Source organism: Culex pipiens, chromosome 2 (assembly GCF_016801865.2).
Source record: "Culex pipiens pallens isolate TS chromosome 2, TS_CPP_V2, whole genome shotgun sequence".
In the NCBI taxonomy this organism is placed as follows: domain Eukaryota; kingdom Metazoa; phylum Arthropoda; class Insecta; order Diptera; family Culicidae; genus Culex; species Culex pipiens.
The window spans coordinates 180,168,650-180,193,152 of NC_068938.1; the positions used below are offsets into that span (position 1 = coordinate 180,168,650).

A 24,503-nucleotide genomic window follows, 5' to 3' on the forward strand; every position below is an offset into this window, starting at 1 on the left:
TTTGAATTTCAAAATAAGCTTGTGAATATTTTGAACCCTTTATCATGAGGAGAAACTTTCTGATCGAATTGGTGTCTTCGGCAATGTTTTAGGTCATTATTAGGACTTTTGAATTGTTTAAATTGTTTAATCAATGTTTAATTTTTTTTTTAAATTGAAGCTATCATAAGTGTCACATAATTAGCCTGTAATTTTCTACTGACGATATCTCGGAAAAATGGTTTGTTGTTGTTAGAAAAAAAAACTATTGTGAAGAGTATCGTGTGAGCAGCAGTGCCGGGAAGATGGATTTTTGTGGTGTTTTCTTTTTGTGCTGTATTCGTGGTCGTGTTCATGTCAAATTCTGTGGAAGGTGTAGGGCATCCAATTTTCCCGGGTTTTTTATTTCCCGGGAAACGAGAAAAATATTTCTAAAATCCCGGGAATTTCCGGGAATCCGGGAAATTTTTGAAACAGCCATAAAATCTACGTTTTAATTAAATTTGTTATGCCTTTCAAGCAAAAAATCAAAGAATTAGCTCAATACTCTTTGTTCTTTGTTCTTTGTTGTGCTTTGGATTTTTAATGAAGCAATCCAAAATCAATCAATCAAACCATCCACATTAACGACCACCGGGTCTTTTGTGGTCTCTGTTGCAAGTTTCTGCTCGAACCTAGGAGTCCGAAGGCTTGAATGGGGAGAGCATCCAAACCTCTTTCTACTCCAAGGAACCTTCCACCCCAGTGTTTGAACTGACGACCTTCGGATTGCGAGTCCAATCGCCGCCAGCGATTCCACCGGAGTAGGCTTGGTTTGGTGTGTTGTTTGTACTTATGGCATGGAGACGACTCCTACACCTGGAATGACTTAACAGCCTAACAACCAAGGCCGGGACCGACATTTTACTTCCTCATCCGATGGAAGGTTGCAGCAGATGGGAATCGAACCCAGAATCATCCGAAGCAATCCAATGTGTTTCAAATTATTCTATATTAATAATCTCAAGATTTTTATTTATATATTTCATTTATTTTTTTTATAAAATGATTACAAAAGCATTAAAAAATTCATTTAAACTGTGAAAAACAAGAAACGAATCCATCCAATGTAATATTTTAGAAAAGTTTGGAATTTCATGATTTATACAAAACATATTTTACAAATTATCTTTTAGTCACTTTTTAAGTGTATAATCATCTTTTAACGTAAATATTAAAAAAAAATTAAAGAAATTTTTTAAAGCGTTAATTATTTTGCGGATCCGTAAACTAAAATTTAAATAATTTTTCCTTATAAGCCAAATAAATCTTGATATATGCCAAATACAAATTTTTTAATGCTTTTAAAACCTTATCGAATACAAAGTATTGAACTGTTAATCTGTTTCCTTATTCTTTTCCCGGGACAAATTATTAAAAAAAATCCCGGGATTCGGGAATTCCCGGTTTAGGGAAAATCCCGGGATTTTTTTTTGTCCCGGGAACTCCCGGGATGGACGCGCTAGTGCGAAGCCGCGTGTTTGGATTCTTGTGTCTCTGGTGTTTTATTTATGGTTCCATCTGGAGTATTAGTTTTTAAACTATTGTTATTTTTTACAAAAAAACGAAATTTTTTACAGCTTCCCGGAATTATTTTGAATTAAATGTCTACATGTAAATATTTCTACTCACTATATGATTTATTAAAATGTTCATATCATTCCTTGTCCTATTTCTTTTCTGTAACATACCATCTCCTCATACCATAAATGATTGAATTACTTAAATCAACGAAACTTTTTAAAACAGCATGGGAAATATTCGGAACATTTATATTTTCTATTACCGCTATTTTTTACAGTTTCCTGGAATTATTTTGATTATATTTATCATATTTATTATATTTATTATTTATTATTATAACAAACTATATGCTTATTAGATACTACTCTACAGACTCACATATACATTAACAAACATCCAAATCATTTAATACAATGCGCATTCAACCATTTTCATCGGCCCGATGAAATTCCTCTAACCTCCATTGGTGCAGACCCGCAATGCTATGCTTTAAATGTTCGCGACTGCTAAGAAATTGAAGAACTGAATCATCGACGCGGTTTAAACAGATGCAAAAATACTTAAACTTTATTTAACTTAGCACTTCATTTCTTGCATTTAAATTTGTGAATCTGCCACTGGAACTCCCAACCGTAACATTCCGGATAAGCTCCAATCCAGCCCCCTACTCCTTTGGTCCACAGGCAGTGTCCAAACTTGACGTTCCTTATGATAAAATAATTCGTCTTTGGCCCAGCTCGATAAATTTTCCACAACCCGTTAATCGTATGATCTTTTGCTTTCCAGGTGAAGACATAGTTCCCATTCCACGTTTGAGCCGACTCGATCAGCTCCTCGCCCAACTTGTAGTGGACAATCCGGTAGTCGTTGCCGTCCTTTTCGATGTACCACTGCTCAGCCTTGGCGTTGTATCCGACGTGGCGCCGATCGTTGTCGCGTGGGGTGCTACTGACCAGGAATCGGTCAATGTCACGGTTTCTTATTTCGACACAACCCAGCGGAACTTCCAGGTCGGCCAGGATGGCCGGAACCAGGGCTAGGCAGAGTATCAGCAGTGTTGGTTGCATTTGAGTGAACTTGGGAAGAAACAGTATTGGAACTGTATTTATTGAAGCTTATCACAGTTTTTTACCAATCGGTTGAATCTAAAGCATGATTAATGCATTTAAAATGCATGAAAATTTAGATTTTCCAATACTATTGAAATTGGATACTGAAATTGTTGGCTGAGCAATAATTGTATCTTGACCAAAATTAAATCTTTTAAACTCAAAAGAGCAATTGAACAAACATTTTGGCCGCTATCCTTTTAATACTTATTGTAATATTGTTAAATTTCGATTACCTAAGTTCATCGAATAAAAAAATATGGTTTTTTTTTTAAACGTAATCAGATATTAAATGAGCTAAGTGTACCTGTGCTGATTACTTTTCCTCAGATAGCTAATAATTAAACTAAATCAATAAACAGTATCTTCACATTGAAACAGGTGTTTAATATCACTGAAATAAATGTATAAAATCAAATCGACATGTTTATCAGTTCAAGGTTACAGTAGAAATAGTTCGTAACAATGAATTATAAAATAACATTGTTTCTGCTTCTGGCCCTTGTCCCCGTTATTTTCTCCCAACAAGTTCCACTGGGTTGTGTGGAAATAAGAAACTTTAAAATTAAAAGATTTTTGGTCAAATCACGACGCGATAACAACCAGCGTCGTCACGTGTCGTACGCTGAAGTGGCCCAGCAATGGATCATCGAGAAGCAAGGAGACCATTACAAGATAAGCCACGCCGAGACGAAGGAACCGCTGTACGAGACTGATGGGAAATACGTGTACACTTTGCTGGCCAGAACGGATCAAGGAACGATGGATGATTGGATAATTACGCCCAGCGGTAAACGAGGATGTTTCTACATAAAAAATGTGAAAACTCAGCACTGTTTGTACACAAATGGGTTTTTTAATATAGTTAATGCATACGGAGACTGCCAAGGTGAATCGTACGAATGGCAAATTCGTCAATTCAAATGCAAGCATCCCGCGGAGATACTGAAAAAGTGATTTGTAACCGGTTTAATGGAATCAAGGATGATTTATTTAAGTAATGTACATTTTTATTTATTGAAAAAATAATTGATGCAAACCTAATATTTTTTGACAATAAAAAATAAAAACAAAATAATTGAAGTAAATTGCACAACTTTAGACACAATTTGGTTTAGAACCACATCAGTCAATGGCAAATTGCTTAAAAACGAAGATTTTGTGACGAACAGTAGAACACGTTTTGCCTTCCTCACTGATCTTGTTCTAAAAATAATCTTTTACACAAAGTTCGCGAACCAATATCAACAAAACTATCCAGCATGTGTCGTATTTTCAATTCCTGTTCAGTTTTTTTTTTATTTCTCTCTCCCTCGCAACACTATCAAAAATCGAGTCCTCAATCATCTTAGGAATTTGTAGCGAAGATCTGTGATATTATTTCGATCGCAGACCGCCCACCAAGCTTTGCTGATCTTCCAAGTACTTTTTCTCCATCTGCAATACTTTCTCCAGTATCAGATGAAATGGCTTGAGCGCTGCTTGATGACACTTCCAAAAATATTCCTTGATAAACTGCTTTTATTTTTTCGCACTATTTGGATTTTCTAACGAGATGATTACCACCCTTAGAACGAGCTAGCCCATTTCACACTAATACTACTGCAAGCAGGGTTACCAGGTCTGAACAGAACAAAATCTGGCAAAAAATCTGGAAAAATCTGGCAAGCCACTTTTCTCAAAGTAATTAGCTATTTTGTGTTCAAAAACAGTGTATTTTCACTTTTTATACATTATAGATTTACAAAATAAACAAAATGCATCAATAAAACAATTCGAGGAAGAAATTGAAATTTTTTTTTTCAAGTTGGCACTCAAAAAAACTGGCAATGCCAGATTTATCTGGCAACCTGGCACCCCTGACTGCAAGAGCGAAGCCGCCTTGATAAACTGTCAAACCCGTGACCAAGCGGAGTAGAAAACAAAAATCACGAAAAAAAACAGTCCAAATTCCCAAAATTGCAGGAAATCTTCACTTTCCACATGAAATCTACACATTGTATAATCTTTTCACTACTTTTCACGCGATTTACTATAAAAAATGCCAACTAAACAATTCAAATTCCGCAGACCGCACACCGCCAGCCTCTGCTCTCGATGGCAATGCTTCCAACTTTTCAATAAATTAAATTTATTGAACTTCCATTATAGCTTCAGGTCAACAGTTGACCAACTAAACATTACCCGAATGCGCTCAAAATTTCAGGCTAGGTTCTGGGGCTATAGGGGAAGGTGGGGCAAGACGACCATATGGGGCAAGAGGAACAATCGCTCGTACGGCAGTAATTTTTACAATTTTATTATTTCCTGTATGAGAAATTGTTGCTAGCAATGCAATTAGCTGATTCTACTACCACATAACCGCCAAAACGACGTAAACGCCACTGAGCATAAGATTGAATGAAGTTTTTTTCCAAAACCTTTGTTTTCTTATAATATTTGAAATGTACAAAATAAGGCTTAGGGTACGTTTAATGCTCATTTTATCAAAATGCTATTTTTCCTAGATCAGTAGTGTCCCTACCAATGACCTGCACTTATTATAAAGTATGTTTTAACTTTTGGTTATTTTTGTTGAGAGCTTTCAAAAAATCATGTTCAGGTGGGGCAAGTGTACCATAGGGATTTTCAATTTCAATTCAATTCAATTCGGGTTTATTTGTGAATATTCAAGTTACAATGAGTTCATTTAGGTGCAAAACAGAGTTTTGGAGTTCCTTCCAGCTGTGTGTTACATCGTAGTTCAATCGAAAGCATTATTACTTATAGCTATTGAATAGACAAGAGTGAGAAATTTTTTTTCAAAAAGGAATTGGCCAGGAATTGTTCGCCTTAGTCCGGCAGCTCCGAAACCGCGTCAACATCTCCCCCGCGAGAGCAAAGAACTCCGGCAGGGTGAAGAGATCTTCCCCGGTGACTTCTTGCTGGGCCGCATTGCCACTACCGGCAGAAACCACGCTGGCGAACGAACGACCCAACCAGGAGGGAACGCTGAATTATCCGCTTGAACCGTACGCTGTCCAACTGCAGGAACGGCTGCGCTCGTACTTCGCTGAGGAGGGTGGGAAGCTGCTGCTTTCTTCTTCCTATTTTCCTGCTCCTGTGACGTAAGCGCCGCAGATACAGATACAGTCGACTCTCTGGTTGTCAATATCCAAGGGACCGTCGAGGAAGAGAATCATCAGTTTACAGAACGATTCAAAATGAAGACTCGATTGAAAATATTTTTTTTCTTGATACCCAGCTATGGGAGAGAATCATGGCAACGTCCAGCAAACAAAAACAAACTTATGTCAAACACCCTTCAAAGCTTCGTTTCGCAAAGAAAAATGTCTATGCAAGCCTTGAGATAGTGACAATATTGACAACCGGAAAAGATTTTTAAAGCAAACAGAATCCAAGGGACCGTCGAGGAAGAGATCCTTCAAGGATGAGAAAATATCGAGGAATGAAGAGAATTGAAGTATGCAGATTGAAATTACTGAAGAATTCATCGAAATATGGAGCAATATTGATATTGAGAAGATCGACAGCCAGAGAGTCGACTGTAGCATTTACTTACTGCTTGGTCAAGCAAAGAAAAGTAAATGTAAATAATGCATTATTCTATGATGTAGCAACGTAACAAACAAAGCCGCTCACGTGGTGTAAACAGTTGAAGTTACATTCCAATTGCAACACACAAACGCTGGTAACTGGAAGTTTTATTGATTAAACTAGGTTGTGAAATTTTATAGAATTTAATTTCTCAATTTATTTTACCAGCTTGTCGATAGTTCCTTCAAATCAGTATAAAAACGAAGCATAACTTGAGATTTATTTCATGGAATCAGTTGGAAAAAACCATGAACACTGCTCTTCTACTGTGGTCGGTTCTGCTGCTTGCTCCGGTGGCCTTGGCCCATGCCCCAACGGGATGTGTGACGATCAAGAATCGCCACATGGACAAGTATCTGGTGAGTTCGTCCAGCTACGACTCGGAACGGCGCCACGTATCGTTGGATAAAACCGGCAACCAGCACTGGGTCATCCGGCAAGACGGCATCAATTACAGGATCACCCACGGTTTGCTCAAGGAGGAGCTGTACGAGTCCGATAAGAGCCAAAATGGAAACTTTGTCTTCCTGTGGACCCCGAGGGACCGAGCGAGAGGCCGAGGCTGGAGAATAACCCAGTCGGAGCAGGGATTCTTTCACATTAAAAATGTCAAATATGGACACTGCTTGTACGCTAAGGGCATGCTGTCGAACTGGATTGGAGCCTATGCAAACTGCGACAGTAAAAAGTATGAGTGGAAAATTGTTTCTACCTCGTGCAGGAATTAAACCAAGCAGATTGATTGTGTCATGCACATATATTTTTTGGGTATGTCTTATAAAGAAACAATTCCTAAAATGAATAAATTTAAAACAAAAAACGAATAAAATTGCATTTTCAGTTTTACGGAAAACGACTTATTCGCCCTTTTCTAGATATTGATTTTATGACATATTTAGATAGAGAATAGTAATGGCCTTAGTATTGATCACCAGATAATCACGGTAATGTTGACAGATTTTGTGGCAGGAATTGTGTAATACAACATCTCAAAATATGTGAACTTACGTATGTTTTAAGCAATTTCACTTAAATCACAGTGATGTTGAAATATCAAACTTTTAGTTCTCAGCGTTTTATTCATCATGCCTGAAATTGAATCTCCTAACTTTTTCTCCGTGCATTTTTGTCACTTAACATATGAAAGCAGTTTCAATCTTGTCGTGCTATCTTGTCACTCCATGAAAATTGATATAAGTGCGACAACTGGCCAAAAGGATTTCAGGTCAGAACGCGTTTGACGCACGTACAAGTCAGACTACCGTTAACATTTGTAATTATAACTCGGGACTCCAGCAACCAACTTCAACCAAACTTTGGGACAATGCACAGAATGGTCAGCCAAACAACACGTGTTTGTTATTGTTTGCATTGCGTGCTCTAGTTTTTGTTTATTCAAGGGGAAACATTAAAACGCATTTTTTTTCGGAATGTCGAAATGGCGGGTGCGACAAGATAGCGTCGAAATGATAATTTTTTCGATCACTTATTTACAACACTATTTTTTTTAATTGATGTTGTGATAACTTCGAAATAGACGTAATATTCAACCATTTTTTTCCAAAATGTTCAAATAACACTTTTTTATTGTGACGGAAATGTCATGATACGTCATCTAAATCAATTGCATTTTGATATTGAATGTTTAAATTTTCTGATGTCGTTGCTTTTACAAATGATCCACTTTTATTTTGAACATGATTCAGCATCCAACCGGTATAATTTCCCATTCATAGTTCCATTCCGAGCAGCCACCCAAAGCTTTCACTCTGTACGTGACTGACCATTCATTGGTGTACAGGCAATGATTGAGTTTTTTGTTTTTAAAGTAATAGTAGCCAGGCCTTCCGGATCCGTAGATTTTCCATTCCGCGCCACCGTCGTTGATGACAGACTTGGGAATCCAAGTGAAAACGTAATTCCCTTCAAAATTCTGCACCGACTCAAACATTTCTTCGCCCAGATCTTTGTGCTTTATCTTGTACCAATCCCCCTCCTTTGAGATGGTCCACTTGTGTGCAACTTTACCGTAGCCTACGTTCCGGCGATCCGCGTCATGGGTGACCGTTACGACCAAGTATTGGCTAATATAACGATTCTTGATGTGAACACATCCTGTTGGAACCGTAGCTAAGGTCCCGGAAAACAATGCTAGAGCTAATAGCAAGAAATGTATTTTTTTCATTGTTCCTATCGTTTTTATTTCAGTTTGAAACTTTGACTGAGGTAACACACCAAGCTTCGTTATTTATATGCTGAAGCCAATGCATTTAAGTGACGAAATGACGAATAATTATTTTATTACGATAGAGAGACATTTCTTTAAATGGAGCAATAAATCAACAATTCCAAGAGCAGGATTGCATAAACTGCTGTATGAAATAATTGTGTTGCTCAAAATGCGAAAAGCAAACAAAAATACAAAAATACAAAAATACAAAAATACAAAAATACAAAAATACAAAAATACAAAAATACAAAAATACAAAAATACAAAAATACAAAAATACAAAAATACAAAAATACAAAAATACAAAAATACAAAATACAAAAATACAAAAATACAAAAATACAAAAATACAAAAATACAAAAATACAAAAATACAAAAATACAAAAATACAAAAATACAAAAATACAAAAATACAAAAATACAAAAATACAAAAATACAAAAATACAAAAATACAAAAATACAAAAATAAAAAAATACAAAAATACAAAAATACAAAAATACAAAAATACAAAAATACAAAAATACAAAAATACAAAAATACAAAAATACAAAAATACAAAAATACAAAAATACAAAAATACAAAAATACAAAAATACAAAAATACAAAAATACAAAAATACAAAAATACAAAAATACAAAAATACAAAAATACAAAAATACAAAAATACAAAAATACAAAAATACAAAAATACAAAAATACAAAAATACAAAAATACAAAAATACAAAAATACAAAAATACAAAAATACAAAAATACAAAAATACAAAAATACAAAAATACAAAAATACAAAAATACAAAAAATACAAAAATACAAAAATACAAAAATACAAAAATACAAAAATACAAAAATACAAAAATACAAAAATACAAAAATACAAAAATACAAAAATACAAAAATACAAAAATACAAAAATACAAAAATACAAAAATACAAAAATACAAAAATACAAAAATACAAAAATACAAAAATACAAAAATACAAAAATACAAAAATACAAAAATACAAAAATACAAAAATACAAAAATACAAAAATACAAAAATACAAAAATACAAAAATACAAAAATACAAAAATACAAAAATACAAAAATACAAAAATACAAAAATACAAAAATACAAAAATACAAAAATACAAAAATACAAAAATACAAAAATACAAAAATACAAAAATACAAAAATACAAAAATACAAAAATACAAAAATACAAAAATACAAAAATACAAAAATACAAAAATACAAAAATACAAAAATACAAAAATACAAAAATACAAAAATACAAAAATACAAAAATACAAAAATACAAAAATACAAAAATACAAAAATACAAAAATACAAAAATACAAAAATACAAAAATACAAAAATACAAAAATACAAAAAATACAAAAATACAAAAATACAAAAATACAAAAATACAAAAATACAAAAATACAAAAATACAAAAATACAAAAATACAAAAATACAAAAATACAAAAATACAAAAATACAAAAATACAAAAATACAAAATACAAAAATACAAAAATACAAAAATACAAAAATACAAAAATACAAAAATACAAAAATACAAAAATACAAAAATACAAAAATACAAAAATACAAAAATACAAAAATACAAAAATACAAAAATACAAAAATACAAAAATACAAAAATACAAAAATACAAAAATACAAAAATACAAAAATACAAAAATACAAAAATACAAAAATACAAAAATACAAAAATACAAAAATACAAAAATACAAAAATACAAAAATACAAAAATACAAAAATACAAAAATACAAAAATACAAAAATACAAAAATACAAAAATACAAAAATACAAAAATACAAAAATACAAAAATACAAAAATACAAAAATACAAAAATACAAAAATACAAAAATACAAAAATACAAAAATACAAAAATACAAAAATACAAAAATACAAAAATACAAAAATACAAAAATACAAAAATACAAAATACAAAAATACAAAAATACAAAAATACAAAAATACAAAAATACAAAAATACAAAAATACAAAAATACAAAAATACAAAAATACAAAAATACAAAAATACAAAAATACAAAAATACAAAAATACAAAAATACAAAAATACAAAAATACAAAAATACAAAAATACAAAAATACAAAAATACAAAAATACAAAAATACAAAAATACAAAAATACAAAAATACAAAAATACAAAAATACAAAGATACAAAAATATGAAAATACAAAAATACAAAAATACAAAAATACAAAAACACAATAAAAAATATCTCAAATAACGATAAAATTGCATTATGTGGTTCAGGAGATTATTACAAAATCAAAATATTGCAATGCAAACATGTGGTACAAAGCTTTCTTCTCTATAGTCTATATTTATATTTAAATTATTACTAATGTAGCATGTTTGCAATATATTTATTTTGAAATAAGCATTTAAAAATGTGTGAGAAATTTTAAATAAAATGTGTTCCTAAACTCATATAAATAGTTGCATTTAGACTTAATTATTAAAATCTTGAAATTCAAAACCTTCACATTAGCATTGATACTCCATAAATTTTCCCCAGGTGAGTATAAAGTTATATTTTTTCTAGCTAAAGATGTTTCATGACCCTAACTAGGCATAAATTAATGCTATTTTCTTTTAGGTTTAACATGGTTGAGTCAGTGTAGTTTTGGACCAATCTATTGAGCATAATTCAGTAGAGTTTTTTTCAACGAAGAAACAGTGGCCAGCAATGAACGGCACGATTCTGTTAAGATTGGTTATGGTGCTAGTTCCAGCAGCTCTAGCCCAGATTCCCACGGGATGTGTCAAGATTAGGAGCGTTCACAGCCCAAAGTTTGTGCTAAAATACAAGGATTCTGAGCAAAAAATAGACAACTGTCGTTGGAATATCCTGCCGGATGGCGCTTTCCACAAGATCAAGCTGGAAACGATGGACGAAGAGTTGTACGAGTCGAAAAAGAGCACAAAGTACGGCAACGTGTTTACCTACAATCCCAAGTCTGAGAAAAAGGACAAGGGCAAAGCTGCCCAGTGGATCGTCACTAAGGCGCGGGGAGATAAGTTTCACATCAAGAATGTAAAATATGACCACTGCATGATGGCCAAGGGAGGCACCGTGCTGATCGGCGATAAAGATTGTGACGGCGAGAAATACGAGTGGCTTTTGGAAGCTTGTGGTTGATTGCACATTGAAGGAGTTAAAATCAGATTCAAGCAAAATAAATCCATAAAATTGTTTGTATCGGTACATTTCTCACTTACTTCTTCAAATCCAAGGAAGTCTAAATTATCAAAAGACTTCCTGGAGTTAGCATAGCATTGGTGTCTACCCGTAGCTGCTACTTCGTTATTGACCAGGACCCCCAAAAATTGCTCCGTGGACCACAGATGAAAAGTAGGAACCAATCATCACCCCTTCGCAATTTTCAAAGGTCCCTATCGTGCTGATCAATACCGACGCCGGCCACGACCAGTGGTAAGACACGGGGAAGTGGATGGGAATGTTAGTCCGATACTTGAGTGATGGGACCGCCAAATCGACTGCGTCTCCGACAAAGTATCACATGAGTTTTGAGGGGTTAGTAAGATGGGTATGAGGTCAGGATTCACCGTGGTAAGTGATGCGACCATAAGTAATTTGTTTATCAGTTGTAAATTTATAGGTCTTAGGCAGCCGGCTGCTGTAAGACACACAATCAATGATTTAGAAATAGTTTTAATTCGAACGCGGTGCCAAATTATCATTCATTCCCCCGTCGGCGTGCCTTCCGAGCAACGACGCTGTGAGAAGGGCTTTTCCCTCCTTTTACTATTTAAGCAATATATTAAATTGTATTTTTTGTGGTTCCCGACTAAATTATATCAAAATTTTAAAGTGAGTTTTACAATGATTTCATCGTGTTGCAGGATTTTATGATGAAATGTTCCGAAAATAGTGATCTACGAGACCGACAAAATTACGAACAATAGTAACTGAAAATTTCGTTTCGAGCAGTTAATAATAAAGTGACACTATCACGAATGGTACATTTTTAAGCCAAAGTCGTTATAGGTAGTTTTATCTTTTACGTTATATTTATAATTATCGGAAAAATAAGATCAGAGTAAGAGGAGAACGAATCCGTAAAAGCGACGCATGAACTCAAGTTAGACATTCTCGTTTAACGACCGGTATATTATTATTTACGCGACTTGAAAGAAGGAAAGAAAAAAAGAAGATGGAAAGTGGGGGAAAATATGTACCGTAAACTGGGGTCAATCGGGACACATGGGGCGAATTGGGACAGCAGTTTTAACCATGTTGGAGCGCAATATTTTGATTTTTCTGGTTGGTTTCGGTTAGAACAGACTCAGGCCAACAAAATGTGTACATTCATTTCCAAATTTAAAAGCTTTAAGTGCTCTAGAAACTGCTGTCCCTATTCAGACTGTAGTCCCGATTCACCCCAGATTACGGTAAAATATAAGATGCATACAAAGATAAATTAAAGTAAATAGATAGATTGAAATGAATAAATAAGGTAAAATAAATTGATACATTAAAATAAATAGGTCAATGAAAAAATAATAAAATTGAATCCTTTCATGCTTCCATCCATACACGATCCAAATGATAGAGTTGAATTGTTTCGTTGATATTATTCACGTGGCACTAATATTTAATTTAAGTTAAAAATAGTACTCATTCATGCTTCCTTACAATCATGATTAATCACAATATTCTTAAAATGATTCATGGCATTTCTCACTTCTCGCTTATTTACAAAAAAATGTCGCTGCCACAGCTGCCAGTTTTACTCACGCATACTCTCTGTCATGCAAAATCACAAATACATTCAACAAAGAACGAACTCACCATCTTTAATGATCTCGACGGCTGCCTTGACATTCCGGAAGTACAGCCCGTCGTCTGCACCTCCACCGGCCACTCAAACCGCACAAACGCAGCAGCGAACGTCGCTCGTCCACACTCCCTTCCTCCATGCAAACTCACTAAAAATTTCGCAAAAAAAACAAAACCAAAAAAACTGCCAAAACTTGATGTTATGCTTATCCTCGAATTGGGAATGCACAGGAATTAAATTGGTCGGTGTTATTGTTCACAATGTTACAATAAAATTATTCTTCGAATTTTCGATTCTGCTTTTCGGAGTTCGGCCAACTGGGTCAAACCCAATCCAGTAAGCATTTGTCTTCTTTTTCTGTACTCTTCGCGGTGACGGTGGCAACACTGGCAACTCTTTTTTTACATTCGCTCTGCTTTCTCTTTCAAACAGCACACTGCGAGCGCCCTTCCGCTCGTCTTCTCACTTCAACTTGAATACTTTAAATATCATGCATCTCTCTCACTCAAAACCGACTTAAGTTTTTACTTGGCAACACTGACTACCCTCTCACAACTCACCATACATGCACGATACCATCAACACGCACACCTAAACGCTTCCATCCATCACGTCCTCTCAAGTTGCGAGTTCCACCTTTATCAAAAGACTTCCTGGAGTTGTAGCTAAAGTGTTTACCGCTGTAACAAACAAGATGTCGTATGATTTTGACTTTAGCTAATATCCCTATAGGATCAGCGAGTATGGTTGACTACTTTGCTGGTATTATAAATGGCCTTGATTATCTAAGGACTCCTTTGAGTTAAGACCTACACGGAGAAAAAAGAGTTCCCAAAATCGTGAACAAGCGTTCATGAAAATGTGATCCTCGAACAAAGTGTTCAATCCCATGGTACGATTTTGAAAAACGTACCATGATTTTTGAACACTTTGTTCGTGGTTCCCATTTTCATGAACGCTTGTTCACGATTTTAGGAACTCTTTTTTTCTCCGTGTATAAGTATCTGGAGTCCAAAGTTCATCGACCTCTCTCCCTGACAATTGAAGTGTGTGTATTTCCATTGTAACCATATTCTCTTTTAAATGTCTAGAGGTTTAAAGGATTTTTTCGGAATTATTATTTTAGCAGAGTTCCGAAAAAAAACTGTTGTTTTTTTTGACAGATTTACTTTCACGATTCTCCAACTCCACACGGTAGCTTTCTTATTTTCCACTGGTACTCCTCATGGTCACAGCCTCCGTATGCACCTACCCAGTCTTCGGCCCCTTTGGTCCAAAAGCAGTGTCCGAACTTTTTATTTTTGAGAATGTAAACTCCATGGCTGACCCAGGTAATGTTCCACGAGGCACCCCCATCGTTGATGATTCTTTTCGGAATCCAGGTGAAGATGTAATTGCCGTTCCAGCTCTGAACCGACTCGAACAACACTTCGCCCAATCTGTAGTGCTTGAGCTTGTAGTAGCCGCGGTACCGCTCGTCCGATATGATGACCCAGTTTTGGTTTTTAGTCATATGGACAACGACATGGCGCCGATCGGCGTCATGAGTGTAGTCAGAGCTAATCAAGTCCATGTCGGTGAAAACGCTCCGCAATTGCACGCACTGTCCGTCGCCTCCCCAGGGGTTGGCCAAGGCAGTGGAAACTAGCTGTAACGCCAGGGCAACTATTTGAAGACCGTTCATTTTGAATTCCCGAGCAGACGGAAATAACTTCGGAATAACATTTTTTGATATTTGAACATACTAGGCTAATAACATTTTATGTTATTTATAACAAGATTTGTTATTCGTCGTTATGATTTTTTTGTTATTGAATTGTTATTGTAATAACAGACTAATAACGATTTTAGTTATTCTTCGAACAAATCTTTGTTATTATTTTTTGTTATTTTAACAACTAATCCGATCATCCCAATAACGGTTTGAGGTATTCTTCCATAACAAAAAATGTTATTCCAAAGTTGTTTTGGCTTTCAACCAATATCAGACCAATAACAAATTTCGTTATGATAACATAAACTGTTATTAAACTCTTATGCAAAAATGGATTTTGCAAGAATATTCCAAAACACTTTTTGTTATTTTAACAGTATTTGTTATTGAAATGGCATGAATTTAGTTATTACCGTCTGTTCGGTCTGTTCCATGGTTCTGATCCCTTCAAGGTGAACTTTTTTTTTTTGCTTTTAGCAAAATCGTAATTTTTTTTAAATCAACGCAGATTATTGTCCTGGAATCAAAATAATAAGCTTCATGGAATAATCAAGTTGTTCGTTGGAAGTACCCGAAAATCAGTTCCAGGTGGCCTGGAGACATAAATGGACGTAACAAGGCTGGCATTTGAATGGGTACAAAATTTGAATTTAAACATTCTGAAGATTTTGCGGACCCTGAGATTTATTTTTATGGAAGAATCTGGAATTAGGTATGTTGCAGTTGTAATAGATTCCCGTTGACCGGTAATTAAATTTGCTTGAGAACTTTTATTAAAAAGACTCCCTAAAAAGGAAAAAAATCTATGAGTGCTAAATGGGAGTGCTAAATATTAGCACTAGCACTGGGCTGGAGTAGCATGCTTTGAACTTGGTGTAAGTGCTAAAATTGAAGTGCCAGTGCAGAGCGTGCCAATGCACGTCTGGTTGCCTTTTCTAACTGAATCTTTCAGTGATTTCACGGGCAATAATAGTTCGTTTTATCACTCGTCAATTATTTGTCAATGAATGCAAATCTTGCTTTGTTTTGTTAGATGGCTTAAACATTGCACATTGATTCAGATCGTCAAACAATGATATAGCAATCAGATAAATGTGGAAAAATTTCAAAACATAAATTTAGTTGTTCTAACAATGTTTACTACACTTCTTTATTTCCCACTTATACAGCCCTTTTATGTTTAGGCAATTCTCTACGAAATCGATCTTTTTCTTAATTTTTTTTTTCTGACTCAAACTTTTGTGGTTTTTTGAGTATGCCCAAAGAAGCCATTTTGTATCATTAGCATGTCTATATAAATTTCCATACAAATTTGGCAGCTGTCCATACAAAAATGATGTTTGGAAATTCAAAAATCTGTATCTTTTGAAGGACTTTTTTGATCGTTTTGGTGCCTTCGGAAAAGTTGTAGATATCGATAAGGACTACACTGAAAAAAATGATACACGGTAAAATTATATTTGTCGAAAATTTTTTTTAACTTCATTTTTCGATGTAAAATCAAATTTGCAATTAAAAAGTACTGAAGTGAAATTTTGATAAAGTGCACCGTTTTCAAATTTAATCCATTTCGAGGTAACTTTTTTGAAAACAGTCGCAGTTTTCAAAAATCCGATGGTAAAATCGCATGAAAAAGCATGCACATCACCTTTGTGAGAAAAAGCATGTAATATTGTATGAGAAAACTTCACCCCAAAAATAACATCAACCCGGCGAAAGTCATATTCAGATTACCAAATCCGCGCCCCAACCCTCTCGGCTATCTCGCCGCTATGTCTAAAGTTGGTTCTTCACCGATGTAGCTCTAGGTTCCCCATACATCGTATGCAGTTAACACAGTATACGGAGTACGGAAAACCTATTGTTACATTGGCATTGATCCAATCATTAAAACAGCGGCGAGATTGATGTTATTTTTGGGATGAGCAGACCTGATTTTTTTTCTTCAGTACATGCTTTTTGTGTACACGTTTTTTCATAAAATATTACATGCTTTTGCTCACAAAGGTGAAGTGCATGCTTTAGCATGCGATTTTACACAGATTTGTTTTGCTGTGTAGTGCATATGTTTGCTCACTTTTGAAACAAATATTTTTGAAAAGCTGAGGAAATTCTCTATATTTTGCTTTTTTGAACTCTGGTGATACGACCCTAAGTTGCTGAGGCATTGCCATGCAAAGGATTAAAAACAGGATAATTGTTGTTTTTTAAGTCTCACCCAAACAAACCACAATTTTTTGATGTCAATATCTCAGCAACTAATGATCCGTTTAACAATGTTAAAATATGAAACATTCGTGAAAATTTTGCGATCTTTTCGAAAACAATACTAAAACAATATATATAGTTTCGAAGGAATCTATTGAGGAAAAAATGGAAGGTGACCCAAAACTGGTCAGCACTTTTTATTCATTGTACCTTTCACGTTTCTCCTATTGCACAGGGTATCTTATGAATTTTCCAATAATAATGCGAGTTGTCGCAGCCTGCATAAGCACCAACCCAGTTATCCGTTCCTTGGGTCCACAAGCAATGATTAAACTTTTTGTTTTTGATGAGATACGTTCCATCGCTGATCCAAATGATTTTCCACGAGGCCCCTCCGTCATTGATGAGCGTCTTCGGAATCCAGGTGAACACGTAATTTCCATTCCAGTTCTGTTCCGATTCAAACAGCTCTTCGCCCAGATTTTTGTGCTTGATTTTGTAATGGTCCGGATATCTCTCGTCCGGTGTGATGACCCAGTTTTGGCTTTTGGTTCGGAGGACCGTCACATGGCGTCGATCAGCGTCATGGTTGTAATCCGAGCTGAGCAGCGGCTTCTCCAAGTAAACGTTGATCAAATGCACGCACGCTCCAGGTCCGCCCCAAGGATTTGCCAGGGCAGCAGATGTCATTACTGCCAGGAAAAGAAACACTCTTGGGAAACCTTTCATTTTGAACAATTATGTCACACTGAAACTGGACTGAATAACTTTCCATTCTGCTATCATTGTTATACTCTGATATTTTGTTTTTTCAAGATGTATAAAATACCCAGCTTTGTTTGTTGATAATGTTTAAAAGTTATATTTTTATATGACCAGATAAAAAAACATTGTAATACATATCAACACAATGTCTTAAACTTTAAGAAAAGTGATTTCAAACCGTATGGGTTTCTAGCTGAACATTTTGGAAATCAAGTTAAAACTGAGTTTTAGGAAAGAGTATGGAAAAAGGCATAATATTTCCTATATTTTTATGCCCAAACATCTGGGTTTTCTATAAAACCCACGTTTTTGAATTCCTGAGCAACAACAATGCAAAATTACAGAAAGTCTTCATATTCCATTACTTTTTTTAAAACGTGTACTTTATTTCTCAGTGTGGATCGAATGCATGGCCACTAGGAAGACAATAAAAAACTTGCCGTCTTTGATACCCTCTGAATATATTTCTCCGGCGAAAATAAGATTCCTCAAACATTTTTGCGATTTTCTCCATATAAACTTCAACGATAAAAAGCGACCCCTTAACCTTAATTGGGACCATCCATAAACCACGTGGACACTTTGGGGGGGGGGGGGGGGGGTATGGCGATTGTCCACGCTCCATACAAAAAAGATTTATTTTTGTGTAGACAATTGTCCACGAAGGGGGGGGGGGTTCAAAATCCCCTAAAAAGTGTCCACGTGGTTTATGGATGGTCCCTAACCGATTTGGGTCAAAATTGGCATAGTTACTTTTTATTACCTAAAGAATCAAACCAGGGGAGAGATTTCTAATCTAATCTAATCTAATCTAATCAGACCCTAGCGCAGCCAATCTTTCGAAGGGATCCTGGAGAGTGCCTTAGGTTAGATGACGCCTAGCACTCTTCTTGTCATTTATTAACATCTGCAGTGTGCCATTGCATCGGAATGCGTTGAAACATCACAAGCGTTAAAGCGGTCAGGCCTACTGCGTAAAGCCGTATCGCAGAGATGACTCGTAATTGGATTGAGTTTGAGCACTGAGTGTTCGAACAACAACACAATTCTGAATCGACAGGGGAGGAAGAAGCGTGGGGACACACCACCATACGCTCCGAGATTTGGTTGTATTCGTTGGGAGCACCATGCTAAGAAGGTTTGGTACTCCGGAACCCTCTGGGATGGGACATTGTATTTCCACGAATGCCCTGGACACTATTTGCCGTGGTTATAGCGCCACAACTCGCTCTCTGTAACAGTGTTCCTAATTCCAGTCCTAGCTCACCAAGTCGTCATGGCCTAGTGGTTAGCATTTCCCGGGCATTTCAATAACAAATCCTGTTAAAATAACAAAAAGTGTTATTATTTTATCCTGAAGTTCAACTTCACGAAGAAAAAAAATAACAGTTTCGGATAAAATAACAAAATTTGGTATTGAAATGATATTATATTGAAAAAGTTTAATAACGTGCTAATAAGAGGAAATGTTATACATTTCAAAAACTCTCCTAATAACAAAATTTGTTATTTGTTCGGTATACTGACTTAGAAATAAAATTACCATAAATCTCACAAATGGAAAAGTTTCTAAGTGTCCATAACACAATCTGTTATTATTATTTTTTTGTTAAATATGTTTAGAGTTTTGGCAGTGCGTGGCCGAATGGTTACGCTGTCCGCTTTGTAAGCGGATGATTCTGGGTTCGATTCCCATCTGCTGCAACCTTCCATCGGATGAGGAAGTAAAATGTCGGTCCCGGCCTTGGTTGTTAGGCCGTTAAGTCATTCCAGGTGTAGGAGTCGTCTCCATGCCATAAGTACAAACAACACACCAAACCAAGCCTACTCCGGTGGAATCGCTGGCGGCGGTTGGACTCACAATCCAAATGTCGTCAGTTCAAACACTGGGGTGGAAGGTTCCTTGGAGTAAAAGAGGTTTGGGTGCTCTCCCCATTCAAGCCTTCGGACTCCTAGGTTCGAGCAGAAACTTGCAATAGAGACCACAAAAGACCCGGGGGTCGTTAATGTGGATGGTTTTTTTTTTGTTTAGATCTTTTGGATAATTTTGTCTAATTTTGTCGGGGTCATTATTTTGGCCATGAAATGGGGTCCTTAAGCTTAAATTATTCTAAAAAGTTGAAATTTTGAAAGTTGATTTTTTAAATTATTTGATTTACCCTCTAAGGGATTTTACTAAAATTGGTTAGAAATATGAAATAATTTTGACCAATTTCATCGGGGTCATTTATTTCATCATGAAATGGGGGTTAAAGCTGAAATTAATCCGATAAAATTAACTTTTGAGAGTCCATTTTTTTTTTAATTTTGTTATATTCCCTAACGGAATTGATTTATTTATTGAGCATTTTTGAAGTATGATTGACAAAAACTGTTATTATTTTCACAGAGCCAGGAAGTCGGAGCTGACGTTGAAGTTCGAGCTGGAGTGAGACCTCGGAGACTGCATCGGATTCATCTAATTTTCAGCAACTTTTACTTGGAGTCGGAATCTGTGAAGTCGGGTATTTTTGGAGAGCTGAAGTCGTCGTTGACGTCATATCCTGCATCCAGAGTCGGAGTTGTCTTCAAAGTATGGATTCAAAGTCGCTTGTAGGTACCCGACTCTGCAGCCCTGACTAGTACAGAGGAGTTATGGCAACTGCAGGTTTATTTGCAAATTACAAATAAACCATAACAATAACTTTTTTAGTTATGGAGACAAACCAGTTCAATAACATTTTTTGTTATTATGCTGCTCCACTTCTCCGCACAAAATAACAAATCTTGTTATTCCTTCATGATTCCTTCTGTGTTATTGGTTTGTTATTGCAATAACAACATAATAACAGTTTAAGTTATTCTTCGAACAAATCTTTGTTATTGATTTTTGTTATTTTAACAACTAATCCGATCATCCCAATAACATATTTCGATCTTCTCACAACATCAAAAACTGACCTTCCCAAGTTATTTCCGTCTGCTCGGGTTTTGCTAACCAATCCAAAGGACGGGGAATCGAACCCCGCCTCGAGCGACTTAGATTTTTCGTTCATATTCCTCATTTCAAATTTATGTGTTATTAACTTCCTCGTTGGGAGTAGATGGGCATCGAACCCAGAACCATTCGCTTACAAAGCGAACACCGTAACCAGTCAGCCACGGCCGCTCCTGAATAAAACCAGAGGAAAGATTTTCAAAAAAAAAAATTCTTGTCGCCCTAATGGACACTAGTGTGTGGCAAAAAAGGCGATGTGGTGGAAATATTCGGGCTCGCCCGGACTTCAACAGGAAAAATATTCGGAAATCGTTTAGAACTCGCGATTTGCGATTTACTGAAAATTGGTCTGTTTTCATAAAAAAAATATCTAAATATATTCTAAATATGTTCTAAAACCTTGAAAAAGGCGTTAAAATTTCCCCGTATTTCACCAAGAAGCCGTCATTTTTCATTGACTGCATGTCTAAGTTGAATTTTTTTGCCTGATTTTTTATACCAATTTTTCTAAAAATGCATCTAAAAAAATTGGCACCAAAACCAAAAACATACTCTTGTAGGTAACAATTTTCTTAACAATTTTGCTTTTTTGATCAATTAGTTTTTTGTCACTTCAGTGCCGAGATAGCCAGTTTAGTAAAATAAAAATGACGAATTCTCAAAATCCCCTATGAAAACTCTATTTTATCAGTTACACCACTGTTACGGCTACTGCCAGCATCTTATATATTTCCAAACCTTTTGTGTTGTTTTATAACAGCAATTTACAAACAAAACGATAGTTTTCATTGATTTTGCTACGTGACGTAAGCGCCAATATGAAGAAATGAATTTTAAATTAACCGCCTTTGGTAAAATAAAAGCACACTTTTTTCATATTTTGACAAAAATTCCTTTTATTTTAAAAATGAAAATATTTTTTAATTTATTAATATTTTTACATAAAAATCTTTAAAAAAAAGGATTTTTTTTACCAAAGCATTTCATCGTAATGGCACTTACGTCACATCATCGCCGTGGTGCTAACTTGTCATACGTGCATTTTGGGCCAAATTGAGTTAAGAACGCCATTTTATCCGGCTCACAAGGCCTCATCTGATAGTGAAGGTCAAACTTCACAGATCCCCAAAATTCGATTTCAATCTTGAGATATTCAACGAAATCCGAAAAAAAAACTCCGTGCATTTTTGTCACTTTACACATGAAAGTAGTTTCAATCTTGTCGTGCTATCTTGGCACTCCCTGAAAATTGATGGATTTTAGGTCAGAACGGCGTTTGACGCAGGTACGAGCTCGACTACCTAAACATGTTCAATTGTAACTCGGGACTCCGGCAACCAAATTCAACCAAACTTCAAGGCAATGCACAGAACGGTCAACCAAACAAAACGTGTTTGTTATTGTTTGCATTGCGTGCTCTCGTTTTTGTTTATTCAAGGTCAAACATAAACATTTTTTGAGTTCAACATTAACATTTCAATTTTTTGAGTTCAACATCCCACTTTTCAGACGATTTTTTGAGTTCAGAAAACTGTGTATTTTGTTGAAAAGTCTGGCCGCATCCGAAAACAGATGGATATTTCGAAATTTGCGCGGCAACTCGCCCAGGTTCGGCACACTAGCTTTCGTCTGCATTTAGAAGAATCGAAATCGGATATATGGGAGCTGAGAACGGCGCGACACAAAATTTAGCAAAATTTTACCACATACGAACATCACTCGACCTCCACGGAATTTATTTTCTCAAAATTCGAGGGTTGGAGATAGACGATTTCTGTCAAGATGAATCGATAGAGCGTCGAAAATCGATGCAATGTGATTTTTTGGCGATTTTTCCGCTTAAAATTCATGCTGAATTGACATATTTACGAAGATGAAAATGACGTCCTGCCTTAAAGTAAAACCTATACCTTTCTTTAGTAAGAAAGGCAAAACATTAAGAATGGTGAAAACAGATGATTTCTGTATTCATTTTCTGTTAAGGTTTCAGTTAGTAACGGAAAATTACAAAATAAAATGGTTTCACAATATAAAATACTGCATTAATCAATATTCATATGATTCAATACCAATGCAGTTTCCCCACAGTCTGTTGAATTAGTTGTATTTTTTAACAAACAAAGTATCACAAAAGAGGGTATAAAAGAAGTGTTCCCAAGTCAATTGTGCTGAGTTCATCAAAGAAACAGCGATGAACGGTGCGGTTCTGCTGAGTTTGGTTCTGGTGCTTGTTCAAGTGGCTCTGGCCTACGTACCTCTGGGATGTGTCAAGATTAAAAACGCACACTGGTGGGAATGGTTGATCAAATCCAGCGACTTTGACTCAGAACGACGCCACGTTGCACAAGGCATCCCGTACCAGCGGTGGCACATCGTGAAGGATGGTGAATTTTACTGGAAGATCAAGCTGGACACGCTGGACGAGGAGCTGTACGAGTCGGACAAGAATAACAACGGGAATTACATTTTCACCTGGAAGCCAAAGACGGACAAGGGCAGCGCTGCCCAGTGGAACTTTTTGAGGGCCGAAGGTGGTAAATTTTTTATAAAAAATGTGAAATTCAACCACTGTTTGATGGCGAAAGGCGGCAGCTGGATCAGCGCTTATCCGTGCAATTATAATGATGAAATGTTTGAATGGCACATAGATCAGTGTGGTTAAGGGCAGAGTAATTCGTAGATTTTTGTAGACAGGTCACAACTGTTGAAACTAAAATCGTGATGAAATTCAAATAAAGCAATGAACTTTGCAAGTATTAATTCCTGTGTTTTATTTGATTCCCATCTGCCCCCAACGAGAAGATTCTGGACTTCTGAAATTGTTTGAAAGCGATGAGCTCACGGCGGGGTTCCGTTCTTTGTATTAATAACCAAAACTGCAATCCACACGATGGCTTTTTAGCTTTAAACCATCCAACTCCAGGTGAAACTTATTTGGGGACACCGTGGAGAATTTCCCTTGTCTCCTTAAAACGGAGCAGCATCAACACTACCTGTCTTACTAGCAGCTTACATAAGCACTAACCCAGCCGTCCACTCTTTTGGTCCACAGGCAATGATTAAACTTTTTGATGTTGAGAATAAAAAAAAAAGGTTCCATCGCTGACCCAAATGATGTCCCAAGAGACGCCGTTGATGAGCAATAAGGAATGGTTCAGGAAGTATTAAGATAAATTTGGAATTTTGGACAAAAAAAAACTTCGGTATGCCCAAAGAAACCATTTTGCATCATTTGTTTGTCCATTTAATTTTCCATACAAATTTGGCAGCTGCCCATACAAAAATGATGTATGAAAATTCAAAAATCTTTATCTTTTGAAGGATTTTTTTGATCGATTTGGTGTCTTGGTCAAAGTTGCAGATATAGATAAGAAATGCTCTGAAAAAATATACACGATAAACTTTTTTTTTGTGATTTTTAATTTCACTTAGGCCGTTGCAAATATTTTTTGAAGTTTATGTCCCTCGGCTCTGACCAAAGTCGTAGGGGGAGAGGGATTTAAAAAA

At 35.5% G+C, this 24,503-nt stretch overlaps 6 protein-coding genes across 6 annotated transcripts; 3 read left to right on the plus strand and 3 right to left on the minus strand.

Moving 5' to 3' along the window:
* Positions 1-2,126: 2,126 nt before the first annotated feature.
* On the minus strand, positions 2,127-2,609 carry LOC120420283 (uncharacterized). The gene has a single exon (XM_039583282.1). It carries the CDS (start codon positions 2,607-2,609, stop codon positions 2,127-2,129), a length of 483 nt encoding a protein of 160 aa, XP_039439216.1.
* Positions 2,610-6,496: 3,887 nt separating this feature from the next.
* On the plus strand, positions 6,497-6,976 carry LOC120420282 (uncharacterized). Its single transcript, XM_039583281.1, has one exon. It carries the CDS (start codon positions 6,497-6,499, stop codon positions 6,974-6,976), a length of 480 nt encoding a protein of 159 aa, XP_039439215.1.
* A 4,022-nt stretch (positions 6,977-10,998) lies between these two features.
* Positions 10,999-11,706, plus strand: LOC120420306 (uncharacterized). Its single transcript, XM_039583303.2, has 2 exons — positions 10,999-11,045; positions 11,127-11,706. The coding sequence occupies exon 2, from the start codon at positions 11,217-11,219 to the stop codon at positions 11,667-11,669; it is 453 nt and encodes a 150-aa protein (XP_039439237.1). The 5' UTR covers positions 10,999-11,045; positions 11,127-11,216; the 3' UTR covers positions 11,670-11,706.
* A 2,797-nt stretch (positions 11,707-14,503) lies between these two features.
* LOC120420281 (uncharacterized) lies at positions 14,504-15,016 on the minus strand. The gene has a single exon (XM_039583279.1). It carries the CDS (start codon positions 15,014-15,016, stop codon positions 14,504-14,506), a length of 513 nt encoding a protein of 170 aa, XP_039439213.1.
* Positions 15,017-17,422: 2,406 nt separating this feature from the next.
* Positions 17,423-17,996, minus strand: LOC120420308 (uncharacterized). Its single transcript, XM_039583304.2, has one exon. The coding sequence runs from the start codon at positions 17,981-17,983 to the stop codon at positions 17,468-17,470; it is 516 nt and encodes a 171-aa protein (XP_039439238.1). The 5' UTR covers positions 17,984-17,996; the 3' UTR covers positions 17,423-17,467.
* A 5,174-nt stretch (positions 17,997-23,170) lies between these two features.
* On the plus strand, positions 23,171-23,756 carry LOC120420294 (uncharacterized). Its single transcript, XM_039583293.2, has one exon. The coding sequence runs from the start codon at positions 23,188-23,190 to the stop codon at positions 23,656-23,658; it is 471 nt and encodes a 156-aa protein (XP_039439227.1). The 5' UTR covers positions 23,171-23,187; the 3' UTR covers positions 23,659-23,756.
* The last annotated feature ends 747 nt before the right edge of the window (positions 23,757-24,503 follow it).